This window comes from Brassica napus, chromosome A2 (assembly GCF_020379485.1).
Source record: "Brassica napus cultivar Da-Ae chromosome A2, Da-Ae, whole genome shotgun sequence".
Taxonomy (NCBI): domain Eukaryota; kingdom Viridiplantae; phylum Streptophyta; class Magnoliopsida; order Brassicales; family Brassicaceae; genus Brassica; species Brassica napus.
The window spans coordinates 22,573,227-22,593,083 of NC_063435.1; the positions used below are offsets into that span (position 1 = coordinate 22,573,227).

Here is a 19,857-nt window from a genome sequence, read left to right on the forward strand (position 1 = left end):
TACTATAAATTTTGTATTTTTGTAACAAAAATTATTTTGGAAACTTTATTATGTAATAATGTTACTTTACATACTTTTTATTTAAAATTTATATGAAAGCAAATTAAATTGGATCTATATAGTAGAGAAGAAATTTTTTGAGATACTGTAAAGAATTTCTTTAAAAAAAATACTATAATACATTGTACTTCAAAATAAGTTTGTTGTAAACATCATATTTGAGAAATACACTAAGTTGGATAAAATATCTTTTTTTTTAATTTGAAATAAAAATGAATCTTTCTAACAAAATCTTTGTAATTTTTATTTTTGAAAATTAATCAGCTGAAATTTTTATTATCATTGAATATATAATTATAATACTATGTATAATTTTAAATTTTCATATATAAATCAAAACTAAAATAAACTTTAATTTCTAATTATAGTTTATGATAAATAATTTAAAATTAATTACTTTTTTATATACAATTTAAAATAATTCTGAAAATGTTTTTAAAAGATTTTGTTTAGAACTTTCTTTAAAAAAATCATTTGTATTCAATTATAAAGATGAATACTATAATATTATAATTACTTCATGTAAAATTTAATAAAATTTTAAGGAATGGTCCAAATTAAAACCAGTATATGGTTGAATCCATAGAAATGTATTTTAAAATATTATATATTTATCAGTACATTTTTGTTAACACAATATCTTAATAAATATTGATACATGTATAATGTATAACATAAATAATAATAATAACATGATTTTTTATTCGATTTTATTATTTGCATGGTGTAATTCTAACATGATTTTATTTGCATAATAAATATTAATTATTATTATTATTATTAATTAGATCATATGCAGGTATTAACTCTAGAATAATTAAATGTTATTATTATTAAGTATATTATAAATGGTTATATGCAACTATAATTATATATTGATGGAATAAATATATTTTCGAAATTATCCATATCTAATAACATTTTGATGAAATAAAAAGAGAATTAAATATCTTGTTAGGATATTGTTATGAAAATACAAAAAAAAATAATGTAAACAACTTTCTAGAAATGATCCATTTAAAATATCATACATTAAGAAAGTCATGACTTCTCTTTTAATAGTATAGATGTGGAAACATATAAAACAAAAAGAATGGAAAAAATCCACCCATGACATGACACACCAAACATTTTTTCGATTATAATATAGAAAATACTAATAAACATAACAGCAGAAAAATAAAAATCTTACGGTAAGTACGGTCGGATAAATCGAAGTCTTGTAATAAATCCGACCAGATAAGCCGATATTATTATTGTCTTCGCTCCTTCTCTCTCAATTAGATTCTGGGCTTCTGCGATCAGCTAAGATCCGATCCGCGTCGAAGAACACGTTTCAACTCTGATCGGAGATCCGATTGAAGATAACAAAATCAGGTTCGGGGCCATGACTCGTCGATGCTCTCACTGCAATCACAACGGTCACAACTCTCGGACATGTCCCAACCGTGGTGTGAAGCTATTTGGCGTTAGACTCACCGAAGGTTCGATCCGGAAAAGTGCTAGTATGGGGAATCTTAGCCACTACACGGGCTCTGGATCGGGTGGGCATGGGTCGGGTTCTCCTGGTGATGTCCCTGACCATGTCGCTGGTGGTGATGGTTACGCTTCTGAGGATTTCGTTGCTGGCTCTTCTTCCTCTAGCCGCGAGAGAAAGAAAGGTATCCATCTGTCTCTGATTCAATATCCCGTTGATCCGATTCTTTTCTTGAGCTTTTGTGTGCTTTGTAGGAACTCCATGGACAGAGGAAGAACACAGGATGTTCTTGTTAGGTTTACAGAAGCTTGGTAAAGGTGATTGGCGTGGCATTTCAAGAAACTATGTGAATACGAGGACACCAACGCAAGTTGCTAGTCATGCTCAGAAGTATTTCATTAGACAATCTAATGTCTCTCGTCGCAAGAGACGTTCTAGTCTCTTTGATATGATTCCTGATGAGGTTAGTCCTTCTTTCGTTACGCCGATATGGTTTAGGTTAGAGATACTGAATCAAAATGGTTCATAAGCTACGGTTTATTTGATTAAATAAGTCGTATGTTGCTTGGGTTGCCTTCTATTGGATTCTCACGGGAACTTGATCTTGAAATGCAAATCCTTTTTGTTCTTCTTCGGCTCCTTATGCTGCAATCTATCCTTGCAGGGAGAAGATGTACCGATGGATCAGCAAGAACCGGAAGCAGAGAACACTCCCGTGGAAACGTTAATGCAAAGTTCTGATTCTGTTCATCAGACACTTGCTTCTAGCTCCCGTCAAGCACCATCAATCTTGGAGATCGATGAATGTGAATCCATGGACTCAACAAACTCTACCACCGGTGAACCAACCTCCATCGCTGCTGCTGCTTCTTCTTCTTCGTCCATACTAGAAGAAACCACACAACCGCAACTACAATCATTCCCGATACTATATCCAGCCTACTTCTCACCGTATTACCCGTTTCCATACCCAATATGGCCTGCTGGTTATGTTCCTGAACCAACCAAGAAAGAGGAAACTCACGAGATTCTTAGACCAACTGCAGTGCATTCGAAAGCTCCTATCAATGTGGACGAGCTTCTTGGTATGTCTAAGCTTAGCCTTGGAGAGTCCAAGAAGAAGAATGGAGAATCGGATCAGTCTCTTTCACTGAAGCTAGGTACGAGACAGTCGGCGTTTCACCCGAATCCTAGTTCTGATAGTTCAGACATCACCAACGTGGTACATGCGGTGTAAGGATTTGCAAAAGTGACTGTTGCATGCAGATAATCTCTGTCTCTGGTTTGGGGTTTACAGACTAGACTGCTTCTTTGGTCACAGTAAAATAAGATCTGCTTTGTTAGGTTGTTTAACTGAGTAGGGTCTTTTTGTTCAGCTAGGGTGAAAAAAAAGAAAGAAAAAGAAGTGAAAAGGAGGGAGAAAAAAAACAAATTATTATTTTTCTTAAATTTATCTTTGCATTTGTATGCTTTTAGTTTGCCTTTAGGATGGGTTAAAACTTAATTCTCTTTTTTTTTTGTTTACTAATATTGTTGCTAGGAGCTGAAAATAGAATTTGTTAGTTTGGATAAAATAAAAAGGATTGTTGTTTATCCTCTGATCAAACTAACCGGATTGGAAATGGATTAAACCGGAAACCATCATTGGTGATACAACATTAGTCTGAGTAAAATTATCAGAACAATCTTCATTTTTACAAAGTCCTAGAGCATTGTGTCAAACTTCTTTGGCGGCCCATGACACTGAACCAATTGCTTTTTCACTAGAGCTGAATCAGCCCCATAGAAAACGTAATGAGCTCTTCAAGCTACGCGGTGATAGGAAGTAGGAACCAATTCGCAAGCAGTGTGAAGCACCAATGTTTACAGTGCTTTTGTTTCTCTATTCCGTGTTTGTTGCACTCACAAAAGGATTGTGAAATTGTCACTCACTAGGATGTTTAATGGACCCTCTAACTCGCGTAGAGGGTTTTATTAAGCCTAGTGATGAGGGGAGATGTGGCTTTGCTTGTCACAACCAATGAAACTTTGCCGCGTCACGTGTCGTCCGCCAGTAAGATCCATTTATTTTCATTCCGTCAGCTGATTCGCCCTACTCTGTGAATTTTCGAATTTCTAGTTCGTCTGCGATCCAATCGTGTGGGGGTGCTCTCGAGAATCGTTAAACCTCGTCAGAGGTTTTGCTTTCACGACACGATGGCCGCACCGTTCTTCTCAACTCCATTCCAGCCATATGTCTACCAGGTTAGACATTCTGGGTTCGTGTAATCTATTTGTTGATCTGATAATAACATATGAATTTCATGTTAATTTGTTGTCGCTTCCTTCAATTTAGTTTAGGTACGTGTGAACGCATGACCCGGCCAGTTAGTATTCATGTGATTATGTCATTTGATAACAATGTTAGGTCTGTAATGCAGAGTCAACAAGATACAGTCACACCTTTCCAGATTTTGGGTGGTGAAGCTCAAGTTGTTCAGGTAAACAAATTCTTCTTTTCATTTTGAGATGCCATATCCTCCTTTTTTAACTCTTGTAGCAAATAATTGTTGGCAGATAATGTTAAAGTCAGAGGAGAGAGTCATTGCTAAGCCAGGTACTGAAAGACCGGTTTTTATTGATTTATTGTTGTTACTAATTTGATACGGTGTTGTAGGTTCCATGTGTTACATGTCTGGGTCTGTTGAGATGGAGAATACATATACTCCTGAACAACAAGTTGGAGTCTTACAGTGGATTTTCGGTAAGAGTGTAACCAGCGTTGTTCTTCGGAATACTGGGCCAAACGATGGGTTTGTGGGTGTTGCTGCACCTTATTTCGCTAGGATTCTACCGGTTAGTTGACTATAACAGTTTTGCTTATCTCCCTTAAATGTACGGCTTGGTCTATTTTGTGATCTTTGCTTATTTTGTTACCTTGTAGATCGATTTAGCTATGTTTGGAGGTGAAATCTTATGCCAGGTAGAGCCTCTGTTCTTAAATGTGGACGCTTTACTCTCAGCTTCTTCCTCATTAAGATCAAGGCTCTATAAGAATCTTGTCTTTTTTTGTTGTTGTTGTAGCCAGATGCATTCCTTTGTTCGGTCAGTGATGTGAAGGTTGTCAACTCCGTTGACCAGAGGGCAAGAAACATTGTTGCCGCTGGTGCAGAGGTAAGACGATGCAAAACATTGCCCTGATTTTTATAGATATGTCTTTTAGAGATTTCCATTTGAGAAAGACTTGTATATAATTGTGAGGAATTACCCAATTAGTTTTTTATCCTGCATTTATATTGTATCTTTCTGATGCATTAGTATTCTTACCAATCACACGAATCCTTGTATGGATTTTACTCTCATTAAGATTGTTGTTGTAGGGATTTCTGAGACAACGCATATCTGGACAAGGTCTTGCTTTTATCCTCGCAGGTGGCTCAGGTGAGGTTTTATCTCAACCAGAATGCTTGTTCGTAGTTTTCGCCTCATCCCCTGACATTACTATCCCAAACATGTTAGTTGTACAAAAAGTTCTGGAGGTAGGAGAAGTTCTCACCATTGACGTGTCTTGCATCGCTGCTCTCACTCCCTCTATCGATGTCCAAATCAAATACAACACTCCTCTCAGACGAGCAGTATTCGGGGTATTACATTTACATTACACTCCCTTACATACGAAACTTTGTTTTAAAAGAAGAGAAGAAGATTCAGGTTTTTGTTTTGTTTTGTTTTGTTCCTTCCCTCATATATCTGACTTTCTCTGTACCATCCCAAAGGGTGATAACGTAGTAATGGCGACACTAACGGGACCTGGCATCGTCTTCATCCAAAGTTTACCGTTTCATCGGCTCTCTCAGCGTATTGCAAGGTAAAAAATAAACCAACAAATCCCAAATCTCCTTATTGGTGGCTGTATGTGAGTAAGGTTATAAGTATATAAAGTGTAATCGGTTCTGTGACAGGTCGGTGACGTCACCAAACATGAGAGAAAATCCAAGATTGATGATACAGATAGCATTATTTGCGTTCCTTGCATACGTTGTGATTCTATCTTCGCTACTCTTAACCGAAGAAGTTTGAAAGCAGAAAAAGGAGAGGGGAAGGGGAGAGAGAGAGAGAGAGTTGTGCTTTTCCGACCAAACAACAAACTAACATGTAATTGTCTCTACTTAGCTCTGGTTTTGAACTTTTGGATAGAATGATATATGATTCATATTGCAAAGATATCTCCCTGAAAAACTAAGCCCAATCGAAGGAAACAAAAGTCCTAAACAACGGACCACAAAATACACCGAGATTAAAACAACCTAGAGTCCCCGAATAATTGTACACAGGAAATATATATTTTCTCCAAGTATCAACTTCGCAGGTGCCTCAAGCTTTGAATTTGGGTGGTTTCCTAATGAGAGTTGCTTGTTCGAAGCCATAAGCAATCTCAATGAGCTTTGGCTCTGAGAATCTCAATCCTCCAAAGCTAATCCCAAACGGCACTCCTTCACTATCATATCCTGCAGGGACGGTGATTCCTGGATACCCTCCAATGGCGAGGACAGAGCTCAACGTTGAACCATATGTCACTATCGCATCTAACTTGTTCTCTTTCATTAGCTTTTCGATTCCATTCCTCGAAAATTCTTCCATTGTAAGCAACGCTGCTTTTTCTTTATCACCCATTCCATTGGTTGTTTCTGCTTCAAGGAAGACCTCTTGTCCCCATTCTTTCACCTTTTCCAGTCATTTTTTGGGGTAAAACTATTGATTTACATTCCGTTGAGACAGCCAAAAAAATGATGAATTCAGTCTTAACGCTTATGGTACCTTTTTAGCAATTTTTTTGTTGAAGGCAATAACGTCTGCTAAGGATCGGACTGGCGATTTCACAAGCGCTTTAAGATATGCGTTAAGAGAGATTTTGAACTCAGCCAAAAGTGCTGTCATTTCACCGCTATCTGTGTATGGTATCGTTAAATTTTCAATGACGATGGCTCCTTCTTGTCTACGTCCAAGAACAACAGAGCTATATGAGTTCTCGGTTGGTTTAATATATGATAAAATAAAATTCAAAACTTATAACGAATATTACCTTAGTGTTTTGATGTCATGATCAAGAAGAGAACCAAACACAACGCCTAATCTCTTACCCTTGAGGCCATTAGCTCTCAAAAATTGCTTGTAACCGCCTTTGGGTATGTACTTAGAAGCGGTCTTGGTGGCCTCGTCCAATGGATCATAACCCACAATAGCATCAAGTACATGAACAGAATCTGAAACTCTTCTGCATATTGGCCTAAAATTGCAAGAACACATATATGTAGAAACTTGGAAAAATGTTATAAAATCAAATACTCCTCTATTTCAATATATGAGAAAAAGTAGATCTCTTAATAATATATAGGGAAAATTGGAAATATGCAACAAAAAAACTAGTATATTGTCCCTATACCATAATATGAACAAGAAGTTGTCCACTTAGCATAAATTTTAATGTAAACCCAATTAAGTCCCTAATCTAAGCTTAAAACGTTTTTTGTAAAATTAATTGTTAAAAATAAAAGTTAAAAGTAAAAAAAAAAAATAACAGATGGTAAATAAACAAAAGGGGATAATCTCAAATCGTGACTTAGAACCCTAATTTTGTCATCTCCTTTGGCGATAGAGAACAAAAGACGATTTCAAGTCATCGGCGTGTCAGAGCTCGCCGTCGCCGGTGTTCCTTCAGCCCGCTAGGACTCCGGTGGTGTTCTTCTTCATCTTAATTGCAGTGTCAGAAACCACGTCCACTTCGCATCTCGTTCTCAAGTAACTCGCCGAACACCACTGAAGCTCGAACCTCACCGATAACCGAAGCTCGTTCCTCTCCGATCTGGAATATACTCTCTCAGCTCTATTTCAAGCAAACCAATCGAGACTTTTCAGGTTTGTTTGTGAATTTTTTTCTGCATGTCTTTGTATCTTTTACTTGAGTCTTTTTTTAATCATAGTTTGAGTGTCATAGGTTTCGAATTTAGTTTATGTGAATGATTTAGGCTTCTATCTTATCAAAGTTGCATACTTTTTTGATTGTTTGTTTGTTGCAACCGATCTCTTGTACCTGTTGTTGTTTCTCGTGACATTGAGGGAGAATGGATTCGCATTTAATTGGGTATTGACATCTATAAAGCATGTAAAGTATGTGGTTTGCATTTTGTATGTCTTTGGTGATTTTGTTTGATTTGTTTTCACTAGTATGTATGTCTTTGGACGATTGTTTTATGATGAAAAGTGGCATGAACCGTGACTGTTGTGATTGTATTTCTTTCCTTGTGTTGTGATTTATAAGAGTTTATAAGAACTGGTGACTTCATTTTCATGTCTTTCTTTTTAAAATATGTGTTTCATTATCATAATTTGTGCTTGATATGTATCGATTTTAGTTGAGATAGTTAGTGTTAATGATTTAGGTGTCTATGTTATGAAAGTTTAATTCTTTTGATATTTTTGAACGCTAAGTAAAGTTTCAAACTTTTTCTTGTTTGTCAACGCTTAAGTATTATGAACTTGTATCATGATGACTTTGTTTTATGAGTACTGACTGTGGTGATTGTATTTGTTTCATTGTTCACAGGTATGGCGATGGATCAGTTGCCAAAAACCCTATTCAAAGAGGGAACGGAAACACAAGTTGAGAAGGTGAACAACACTTGTCGAACTTCTATACTTAAGAAGGTGGAGAAGTATGTTGAAGCAGAGTACAAGGAAGTGTTGGGTGATCCGCTATTTTCTCAGGTTATGGATATTTATGTGCACAAGCTTCAGTATTCAGGGAGAGTGATCCACAGCTTCGTTTGTAAGCAGTTTCTGACCGCAAAGCGCCATGAGTTGTGGTTCCATTTTGCTAGGAGGGCTCTCAGATTTTCAATGCAAGAATTCCATGCGATCACTGGTCTGAAATATAAAGACGACGAGCCTGACTTGGATATTGATAAATGGAGAGGTGATAAAGGGTTTTGGAGTAAGTTGCTGCGGAAAAAAGGAAAAATTAGCCTACAGCAAATCAGGAAGGTGCATCTGAAGTCTTGTAATACATGGTCTCATGTTGATAGGCTGAGGATGGTGTATTTGTGTGTGATTGCTGGTCTGGTTATGGCGAAGGATGAGAAGGTGTGCATCCCACACAAGTACATCAAGCTCGTGATGGATTTCGATAAGATGAGAAAATATTCGTGGGGTCTTCACTCTTTTGATGCGCTTGTGACTTCCATTACTGAAGCTAGGGATAAAGTGAAGACGCAGAACAGCTATGTCATAGATGGATTCTCTTATGCACTTCAGATTTGGTTGATGGAGGCTATTCCAGACATCGGGTCTCTTTTGGGTACGAAGCTCAAAGAAGGCGTCACTAGCATGAGATGCAGAAATTGGAAAGGATCTGCTAAGGTTTCCTATGAAGATATTATTAGTATTGAGTCCGATTTTGCATCCACTGTAAGTTTTGCTTCTTTTAATCAATGTGATTGAATTTCATGATTCTTAATCTTTGTGCTAAACTTTTGAACTTTGTTTTTTTTGTAGGGAGTTGTGTTTCCATACATCTCTTCAACTGGAAATGGCAACATCATTGTTGATGCTGGGTTTGAGCGAGACGATGAGATGAATGACGAAAGGGTCGATCTGATCATTGACATGTACAGAAAGAAGTATGACTGGAGTAAGCATGTTTGGCGTTATCAGGAAACTGAACAACCATATGCGGAAAGTTCTGAGGATGATGGTTCAAAGGAAGAAGAGGCTGGAGAAAGAAGTGACTGTGAAATGGAAGAAGAAATAGAAACCGCCCATGTGTCTCCTGCAAAGAAGAACCAGTATCGGGATATTGGAGCCGAGTCAAGGAAGAAGAGGTTACTTTGCCAAAGATCAACCGACAAATACAGAGATCTTGAAGAGAGTATGAAGTCCTATATCCAGGGTATGTTCAAGTCTTCTTTTATTGCCTTAGGGCTTGAGGTCCGCGACTTAATTGAAGACCGGTTTACCAAATTAGAGCAGACGATCCTTTCATCTCAGACTCCAGTTGGTGTTCCGGCTTATACTCAGCCTCATGGTCCTGCTCCGACTTATATTCAGACTCATGGTCATGCTCCGGCTTATACTCATACTCCTGCTGCTGCTACGACATCTACTCATACTCATGCTGCTGCTACGACATCTACTCAAGCTCCTACTCCTACTCCGGCGTCTACTCACGCTAGTGGTCCTGCTACTACTTCCCGCACTCGAGCTTCTCGCGACAAAGCTTCGGTTCCTTCTCACACTGGTGGTCCTGCAACTGCTGCTAAGACAAGATCTCAGACAAAGGTAAACAAGAAGTAGATCTTTTCTCATGAATTTGAATTCTCTTCTTGCGGTCGGTTTGTATTCGGTTACTGTTCTTGCGGTTTGTAATATTATTGTATGGATGATGTTTTGTTAAATGTTTGTAGTATTGATGTAAGAATGATGGTTTGTTTGCGGTTTGTAATATTTTGAAGTAAGAATGATGTTCTGAAATTGCATGTATTTGATGTTCTCATATATATGTTTTAAAAATATTAATGTCATGTTTTTCTGTTTATAACCAGGATCCAGAGTTGTCTGATTTGTTTGGCAGCTTATTTGACACTTTAGATGTCAATTTAGGGACCCAAGAGGACTTAGAAAAGACAATGGGCAACCTTACACAAGAGTCCCATGTTAACGGGTTTGATCCATCTCAAGATTTCTTCAACCGACCATTCTTGAATGATATAGATGATCCAGAAGTTCGTTGCAAAGACAGCGACTACGAATTGGTTTTTGTTCCAGAAGACAAATTCTCCAAACTAACCGAATGGATCCTCAAGCCCAAGTAAGTAATATTTGTATTGTTTTACTATTTTTTCTCAATTTTCCTCACAAACATCGTCACACTACTGCTTTCTATTTACAGAGTACTTCAGATTGGGCCATCTAAATTTGATGCAGAGTTGGCTTCGCGTATAATGGGGCCTAATGAATGGTTTGAAGAACTATGTGAGTTTATCTTAGACTTAATTTACATATTTAATAATAGTTTTTGGTTCTCATTCCTTAAAAACATGCATTGTCTTTTTCAGGACATGGACGCAATGATGTATTTGTTTCGGGAAAAAACCTCATTGCGTCGGTGGAAGCCAAACCGAGTAACATTTCTGAATTGTATGTTCAGTAATCAGATCATCACCGCCTACGGCAAGTTTGATGGGAACAGGAGAGGGTACAAAGTCGACAACAACCTTCTCGAATATGGAAGAGGTGAGCTTCCATATCATGGAAGCACAGGTTCGGTTTGGGGTGTTGATGTCGATCGTCTCTACATCCCTATTTGTGTCAACCAAATCCATTGGATCTCTATGTGCGTCAATCTTGTGAACCGGACTGTTGAGGTTTTTGATTGTGGAGGTAAGAAGAACAACAAGGCCGTGGAAGCATTCGCCGTCCTCATTCCACGAATCGTCAAGGCTGTCCAGTCATCAGATAAGAAGAAAGATTTTAATGTCAAACAGTATGCTGTTTCTTATGTCCCGATGCGCGCCCTAAACACGAGTGGCAATGACTGTGGTGCTTATTCGTTGAAGTTCATAGAGTGCCATCTACTTGGTTTAGATTTCTCTTTGGTGAATGACGAGAACATCCAAGAAGCCCGACACAAGATAGCGTTTGATCTTTGGGAAGCAGCAAATGATGAGTCCTTGCAGTATCGAATGTCCACATTTAAGCCTCCAAAGCGTGCTCCGGAGAAAACGGTTGAACTCTTTTGAGTTCATGCTTGTTGTCTTTGATAGTTTGTGGTTTATCATTTCAGTTCATGCACTACTTTGATTGTTTTGAAACTGATCTACTATTTCAGTTCACGATTATTGTTTATGTTTCGAAACTAATATATTAAGTGATTTAGGGTATAGGGTTTCAACCCTATCTAATTTATTTGAGTTCATGGTTAATTGTTGTTGTTAGTTGTTATGATAGTTTTCATTTTAAATAAAAACGGGTTGAAACCCCTAAATTCATTACGGTTCAAACCCCTAAACCCCTAAACTATCACAATTGTTACATATTATATTATCAAGAAATTGTTAAAATCGATTTATAGAGTGTAGTATTTAACAAGAGTAAATAAGAATTGTGGGTTTAACAATTTCTTGACAATATAATATGTAACATGACGATTTTAATTGATTCCTAATATATGATTTACGGGTTAGTATTTTCAAATTTTGTCTTCATATACTTCTCAGAAGTCGATTTTTGTGTATTAGAGTGTAGTATTTGAGCAGCTAATATAAGTGTTTTAGAGTATAACCCAATTACGGTTTATACCCACTAGGCCCACCCGAAAATGTTTAAAATCCGACCCTAAACCCGGGTCCACACACCCCCAAACACGTGAGTTTCTTTTCATTTGTCGAAACTTAAGAACGTAAAGTATAGAGAAAAGGGGATTAGGGTTCTTTATCTGCGAATCTAGCAACAAAATCGCAATGACCAGTTCGTCAACATCTTCTACTCGTTTTCCTCGAATCTCTACTCATAGTGTGCCTACAAGATGTTGGTGTGGCGAGGGCATAACCGCGTTTGGTTCATCGACGGCGGAGAATAGGTATCGACGATTCTACCGATGCGAAATCGCGAGAGATGTAAGTCCCTGTTTTGATTTCGTGTTGCAGATTAAACCATACTATATCACTTAGATTTACAGTTCATAATACAATACTGATTGAATTTTGTTTCTTTTGCGCTAGAGAAAAACTGAGAATCATCTATTTAAATGCATTGATGAAGCTTTGATTGAGGAGATTCGGATGGTGGATGTGAAACATGAGAAGGTTGCTCAAGTGATTACGAAGTTTGAAGAAAGGGTTATGGAAAAGGTGCAGTCCGAGATGGTTAGAGTTGAACGTCAGATGTCCGAAAAGCTTAAAGAGAAGGTAGACTTGGAGATTGCTAGAGTTGCACACGAGATGAAACACAAGCTAAAGATTGCAACGGTGGCTATGGTAGTTGTAGGAGCAATCGTAGGAATATGGACTTCTCTTCGTGTCTGAGCAAGTTCTAGTTGTCGGTTGCTTGTTGTCTGAGTTTGATTTTCTTCAGAATCTATTAAGTTTGCAGTTTTGTTTTTCATTATTTTGACTAATATACTCTATGGATTCTTGTTTACAATCGTTGGCTTTATAAGCAGCTTCAGTTCAGAGTCTATTTCATGTTTTTTAAAGAGTAAAAGTTGCAGAGAAACATATTGATCAGCTTCAGTTTACAACTTATTGTCAAATATATAACATTGCAGAAAACGAAGGAATGATTGCATAGAATGAAGTAAACCATATCCAAGAACAAGAAAATCCAGAAGCAAGAAAACCAAACAAATCAAGTAACCAACACCAAAATGAAAAACAAGAAAATCGAAAACAAAGACATGTCTAAATAGCTCTGTCACACGTAGCCCTGTTATGATTCTCTTCGCCACATCGACTGCACCTGCGCCTCTTTTTTTCTTGAGCTCCTTGCGACGAACGGAGCTTGTCTTCAACAGTCTCATACCTGCGCTTTCTTCTCCTTCCTGCTCCTCTTCTTGATTCAGGAGCTAGCACACTGGCATTCCGAACAGTATCTGGAACCACCCAACTATCCTCAGGAACACCTATTGGATTGATAGTTTCTTCATAAGCTGTTCTCCAATTGGAAGTCGTGTACATGAAATCTGTTAGTGAGGATGGGGCGCGGCCAACTGTTAAACCAGCCTTGATTGCGTGTCTACATGGGATTTTCAGTAGGTCATATTTCCCACAAGAGCAGGTTCTTCTGTCCAAATCAACTAGGCAGTCGATTGTATCTCCACGAACCAAAAAATGATGCTCGTTAACTGGCTGGACAAGAAACGTTTTACCCTTGTTAATCCGTCTATCTATCTTTTTTTCGATGGCAATAGTTAATGGCATTGTGTGCTTCCTGCTTCGTGTGCGTCGTTCGAAAAACCAACGGGTAAGCATTTCTCTGATGCTATCCAACAAAGGAATGACTGGATACTCTCTTGGTGAGCGCAAAGCAGAGTTTATTGACTCAGCCGGGTTTGTCGTCCTGATGTCATACCTGTATCCTTGAAACTGACAGCGAGCCCACTTTGTAACATCTGCATCTGTTAAATATTCTCCAATAGCTGGACTAATATTGCACACAGCTTCGAATCGCTTCTGAAAATCAACAACTCTATAAGCTTTAGAAGCTTTTGCAATCAATCCAACCACTCCTTTTCCTCTGTAATGTGTGACCACATTATTTAACAAATGGTGAATACAAATTCCATGTTGAGAAAGAGGATACACATTCTCAAGCCCCTTACAAAGTGAGTTATTTCTGTCCGACACAAACGCAAGAGCACGCTCGTCCGGAACAACAACCTTTAGTTGTCTGAAAAACCAATTCCATGAACGATCATTTTCCGAGTCGACAACAGCAAATGCAATAGGATACAAGTTGGAGTTTCCATCTAAAGCTGTCGCAACAAGTAATACTCCTTTGTATTTGCTCTTCAAAAATGTCCCATCAACAACAAGAACTTTTCGCATGGATGTATGAAATCCTCGTACTGATTGCCCAAACGAAAGAAAGAGAAATCTGAATTTACCATCGACATCGGTTTCGTAAAAAGTGTGTGTTCCTGGATTAGCTTCTTTCAGCATGTGCAAGTATTTCGGAATTTTTCCAAAACTCTGCTCGGGAATGCCTCTAACCAGATTCATCGCATACTCACGAGCGTCCCACGCTAATGATTTCGATATCTCGCATCCATGTTCCATTCTCATAATCTGTATGATATCATTAGCTTTCGAATCTTCTTTGACACCATCATACCTATGCATTATTAGACTCCCAATAGTTTTTGCAGAAGCTGTCCGACCACCATTATCCATATTTGACGCAGCACATGTATGATCCGCCACATATTTTTTGATGATAAAATATGTAGATCCTGATAACCCCTCAGCACGAACACTCCACCTACACTTGTTGTCCACGCATCGGATGTACCAAAGTTTTCTATCAGAATTCACAACTTTATAATCGAAGTTATTCTTCATTGCTGACATTTCCAATGCTGCTTTTAACTTAGATTTGTTTTGAAACGTTTCACCCGTCTTCACAACATGCTTCAAAGAGAACCGAACACTTTTTCCCCTATCCTCTTCTTTTCCACTTAAGTCAGCATCTTCATTTTCTTTCAAGGCGTTCAAGTTACATTCGTCTTCACCATCCTTGCTCGATTGAGAAGAACTACCAATGTCATCTCCAGGTGAAACGGAGGGAGGCTCACGTCGGTCTCTGCCAGACGCGTTAGATTGCTCCTTATCAAGCTCAATGTTGTCGTTGTTTGCATTGAGAGGTGAAATAGACACACACAACCTTGAAGAAGCTTTTCCACGTACATATTTAAGAAAATTCTTGACTTGCCGATCATTCCCAATGATAACTGGAGGACAGTCTATCGTACTGATTAACTCCATAGGTAAGTAGCTTAACTCAAGCTCGACGTCGTTTTGGTCAATGCCAAAATCCTCAAAAGTCGTAGTCCTTAGATCTTCAAAGGAAGTTGTCAATTCCACAGCAAGTACTCTTCCTCCTTTTTCCTTATCAAAAGCAAATCCCCATCCTTTACAGGGATCAAATTTCCACACCCCACAAGAGGCATAGATATGCATGTTCTTCAACAAGGGATTCAAATTTTTGGGGTGGTTTCAAAATTAATCAAGAAGTTGTGAAGAAGAAGAAGAGAAATCACGGTTATTTTTTAGAAAACATAACTTTAGGAAACACGTAAAATTTAGAAAATTAAAGATTTACAGAATATTTCTCAACAGATTTTGGAGAGATTTAAGGAATATTTTCGAAAATAATTCGAATTTGGCAGAACATGCATTCTGCTGCCCGTAGCTTTGATATATGATGGTAGATACGGCGGCAGAATGTATAATCCTACAGAGATAGGTTATAGTATCTTAGTAGATAACGAAATATTACCGTGGTAGAGGATTAGTAACTGGCAGATTCTATGATTCCGGGACAGTAGTTATATATGAGACACTAGTTCATGAAATCTTTCGGGGTTCAGATCGTAAGCAAAACCGTAACCTTTTCTTTCTACGGTAGTAGACATATTACGAAACCGTAGACTTTACTATCTTCATGCGTCAGATACCTATGTAGTTAACCGAAACTACGATCTACATATCCGTAGTTAGTAGATTTTGTTTTCTGCGATCCGAAGATCAAAATATGAAATTGTGTTACACTAATATTTAGTCAGCCAAATTATTTTTCATATGATTGTTTCATGTTTATGTACATTTTGAATAATTTTTCATATTTTCTGACTCTTAAAATAATTGATATGATTTTTTGAAGTTGGCCAGGGGCATCTATGTCCAAATCCGACCAAAAAAGGATTTATGCTATAGGGACAATGTAGTTGATTTTCTGTGGTGTTTTGACAATTTTTTCTAATATATATGCATTGACGTTAAACATCATCTAATATGAAACAGACGGAGTAGTTAGAAATAAGGTAGGTGCTCATAATCTCACTCACCCAACACTGTCCTGTCTCAAGGAGATAGGGACCACCCCGGCTCGGCTTGTGAGCCCGACACTTGGTTTAATCCCGACCACCGAGTTCTGACTGGATGGAGCAAGAATGGAACCATCAGTTTCAGTCCCTAGTGATACGGCCACAAGATTTGCTGCTACAGAAATAGCTGATCCACTACTTGACCCCGATGGATCTGCTGATAAAACATATGGATTCTGCAACATTTCAAGATTTGCTGAATTAGTTTTTGTCATCACCAGTCTATAGCATGGCCGGATTTGGGCACATGCCAGTGAAACATTAGTCTTAGCCTCTAAAATTTTCGAAGGTTTCTTACATAGATATAAATAAGCCTCAAAATTTTTAATTTTTTTTACTTGATTTCTTATATATAATTCAAATCCGGCCTCTATAGAGCAATGAATGTGATGGAAAAAAGAAACTGACCTTTCCTTGGAGGCCACGTGCGCTCCAACCATTTGGGATGGAAAAAGATCGGAAGTGAGCCCATTCGCTTAAACTGGCTTTGCCCAATATCACAGCACCAGATCTTCGGAGCCTCTTGACAACACCCGCATCACGAGGGACGACCGAACCAAGCAAAGCAAAGGAACCAGCCGTTGTGTTAAGCTTGTCTGTCGTGGATATGTTGTCTTTGAGCAGAACCGGAATACCGTGCAACATGGGAAGCTTAGTGACGCCTTTGAGCTGGCGTTCTTTGTCTGCCATCTCTGCATCGACTAACGCATCTGGGTTCGTCTCGATGACGGCGTGGAGCGTCGGGTTGAGTTTGGAGATTGCTTTGAGATAGAACTCGACGAGCTGTTTTGATGTCAGTCTCTTCTCCTTGAAAGCAACTCTGATGTCATCAACAGTGGCTTCTTGAATCGAGAATGTTGAGGTGGGCTTATTGAGAGAGTGGGGCTGAGCTTGAGTGATAAGAAGATGAAGAAGAAGAAAAGATGATGAGAAGATGAAACGCAGAGCAACCATGGCTAAAGAGAGAAAGAGAGAGATAAAGGGTCAACGCTAGTCGCCAATGGCTTCTTTCTTACAGATCCATGTTTGATTAGTGGCAAATAAATAAACCTTTTTTCTTTTGACCTTCCTTCTCTTTTCTTTTCTTTTTCGAGAGGACAGAACACGTGAAACAGAAGACGAAAATCAATTAGTTTAAAGGGAAAATTCCTTAAAAATACGCAGACTGAATTTCTTTTGCTACTTTAATACACGAACTTTTTAGGCTCCTCATTTAATACACAGACTAAATTGCGTTACCCATAAAATACATCAACTTCTAAATTTCAGAGGTTTCACACTTCGATTCTAACAGCGTTAACTCTGTTTAACAGAGAATCAAGAGGACGTTAATTTTTTAATTAAGCACGTGATTAAACCGTTAAAACATCGGGTTCCTTCATCAAAAGCCCCAAATTGAAAGAAGAACAAACCCTAATTTCATTTACCCCACAATCGAATTGCTCTAGACTCTCTTCTTCTCTAAACATTGTTCTTCTTCTCTAAACATTGTTTTTCTTCTCCTCTGCGAGTCTGTCCCCTTCCTCCAACAATAATGCAGTTGAATCTTCAGATGTGGCTGGTTGAGAAGCTGTGCTAAGCAACTGTTTCAGATTTCTGATTTCTTCTCTCTGACGATCCATCACGCCTTTCGCCTCCAGTAAACTCTGTTTCTGCCATTCATTTTGCGCCTGCTTATCAATCCAATCGACGAACCCATGAGAACCGCAGCACCAAAACCTTCTACCTGGATTGTCATCTGTCCATGCCTTCGCCGGAGTCGATCTCTTATTACAGTAGCATAACGGACCGTCGACCTTCTTCTTATAGGATGACCTTGCACTAGAACTCGAGCCTTCACTCTTAGCCATCGATTTGAGGGATTTCTGGGAAATAAAGAGTTGAATGAAATTAGGGTTTGTTCTTTTTTTGATTTGGGGCTTTTGATGAAGGAACCCGAGGATTAACGGTTCAATCACGTGTCTAATTAAAAAATTAACGTCGTCTTGATTCTCTAGTAAACAGAGTTAACGCTGTTAGAATCGAGGTGTGAAACTTCTGAAATTCAAAAGTTGATGTATTTTTTGGGTAACGCAACTTAGTCTGTATTTTAAATGGGGAGCCTAAAAAGTTCGTGTATTAAAGTAGCAAAAGAAATTCAGTCTGGGTATTTTTAAGGAATTTTCCCTAGTTTAAATGAATGTCTTTTGGTAAAGTAAAACTTTTTAAAGAGATAATAATCATTAAGTGATTCTCCCGTCTGGAACTAAATTAGTTGTTCAAGTTTGATAATATTGCATAGAACTCATAGCTTCGTACTTTTTTTTTCTTTTTTTAGAAAAAAATATAGCTATGCTGAGCTGTTATTCCCATCAGGGAATTTTAGATGTAAGTGATTAGTCTAGCGAACTCAGTTAGATTTTGATGGCTTCTTTCGCATTTTCCCTGTTGTAATCTCGTTTTTTAGACAAATCTCATGTACAGTTTTGTCTCTTGAACACTTTTACAAGAATTCTGATATAGAAATTTGCTTATCAAATTGTTTGCACATTCTTTTATGTAGGGGTGGGCATTTTACCCGATATCCGAAGTGGCATCCGAACCCAATCCGAAAAACCTGAATCGAAATCTGAACCGAAGTAGCAAAATACCCGAACGGGTATTGAATAAAAAGAGATTGGATACCCGAACCCGAACGGATAATATCCGAACCCGAATGGATATCCGAAAATAACCGAACATATGTATAATTAATCTTATATTTCTAGTTTATATCTCTCATTTTTTATAAAATATTTATATTGATACTACACATACTTTAAGTTCATATGATATACATACAATTACGGAAAAAATGATTTGCTACTCACTTAAAATGCATGTCAAGTTTTTTATTTCAAAAATTAACAAGAAGTTACATCTAAAATAAAATAAAAAAGTAACTAAATTAATGTTTTTTTGTTTTAAAATATTATGTCCAAATCTATTAATCATTCAATCTATTAAAAATAAAAAAAATAGTTAACTGAAAGTTATATTTTTAAATACAACAAACTTGAGAAATGAAAATTTTAATTTTTTTTTCAAAATCTAAATATCCGAACCCAATCCGAAATAACCGAATCCGAACTAAAAATACCCGAACCCGATCCGAAGTACAGAAATATCCGAACGGGTTCTAGACCTCTATACCGAAATACCCGAAAATCCGAAATACCCGATCCTAACCCGAACGAGTACCCAAACGCCCGCCCCTACTTTTCTGATTACGTGTTGTTGTTTTTTTATCTGACAAAGGATTATCCGACCTCGTAAAAGTACGGTTACCAATTTTGATTATGTCGAGTTTTAGCTCCCATAATATTCTGTAACTAGCTCACTTTTTATGGTTTCTCGGTCTATAACACCTTCGATCACAAGCCTTACAGAAGGACTTCTCACTGAACTTAAACACTCTTGGTCATAAAAGTTTAAAAAGCCTTTTACACTTAACCAAAAAGTATCTCGGTAACAAAATTAAACTGGAACTTTCACACCAAATTCGAAACATATTTGGTCACACACCTTAAAATAAGTCGTCACATCAAAAACACTTTCCTCTCGAAACTATTAATTTACGTTTATTTATTCAAAAAAACATATTCTTCGTTCTATATCTCTTATGGTAATAAATGAAGTTATAAAATTGATATTTCAGTGATAGATT

At 37.6% G+C, this 19,857-nt stretch overlaps 3 protein-coding genes across 3 annotated transcripts; 2 read left to right on the forward strand and 1 right to left on the reverse strand.

The window, feature by feature from the left end:
* The first annotated feature begins 1,238 nt into the window (after positions 1–1,238).
* On the forward strand, positions 1,239–3,130 carry LOC125585906 (transcription factor KUA1-like). The gene is made up of 3 exons (XM_048755627.1): positions 1,239–1,721; positions 1,792–2,000; positions 2,202–3,130. The coding sequence occupies exons 1-3, from the start codon at positions 1,448–1,450 to the stop codon at positions 2,772–2,774; spliced, it is 1,056 nt and encodes a 351-aa protein (XP_048611584.1). The 5' UTR covers positions 1,239–1,447; the 3' UTR covers positions 2,775–3,130.
* A 45-nt stretch (positions 3,131–3,175) lies between these two features.
* Positions 3,176–5,740, forward strand: LOC106400869. The gene is made up of 10 exons (XM_013841269.3): positions 3,176–3,781; positions 3,958–4,017; positions 4,094–4,133; positions 4,194–4,372; positions 4,461–4,499; positions 4,601–4,690; positions 4,897–4,957; positions 5,036–5,160; positions 5,293–5,384; positions 5,479–5,740. Exons 1-10 carry the CDS (start codon positions 3,734–3,736, stop codon positions 5,594–5,596), a joined length of 852 nt encoding a protein of 283 aa, XP_013696723.2. The 5' UTR covers positions 3,176–3,733; the 3' UTR covers positions 5,597–5,740.
* Positions 5,704–17,238, reverse strand: LOC106400862 (probable amidase At4g34880). The gene is made up of 5 exons (XM_013841257.3): positions 16,581–17,238; positions 16,134–16,348; positions 6,600–6,803; positions 6,335–6,512; positions 5,704–6,247 (listed from the first exon to the last, which is right to left on the reverse strand). The coding sequence occupies exons 1-5, from the start codon at positions 17,124–17,126 to the stop codon at positions 5,891–5,893; spliced, it is 1,500 nt and encodes a 499-aa protein (XP_013696711.2). The 5' UTR covers positions 17,127–17,238; the 3' UTR covers positions 5,704–5,890.
* Between the last annotated feature and the right edge of the window lie 2,619 nt (positions 17,239–19,857).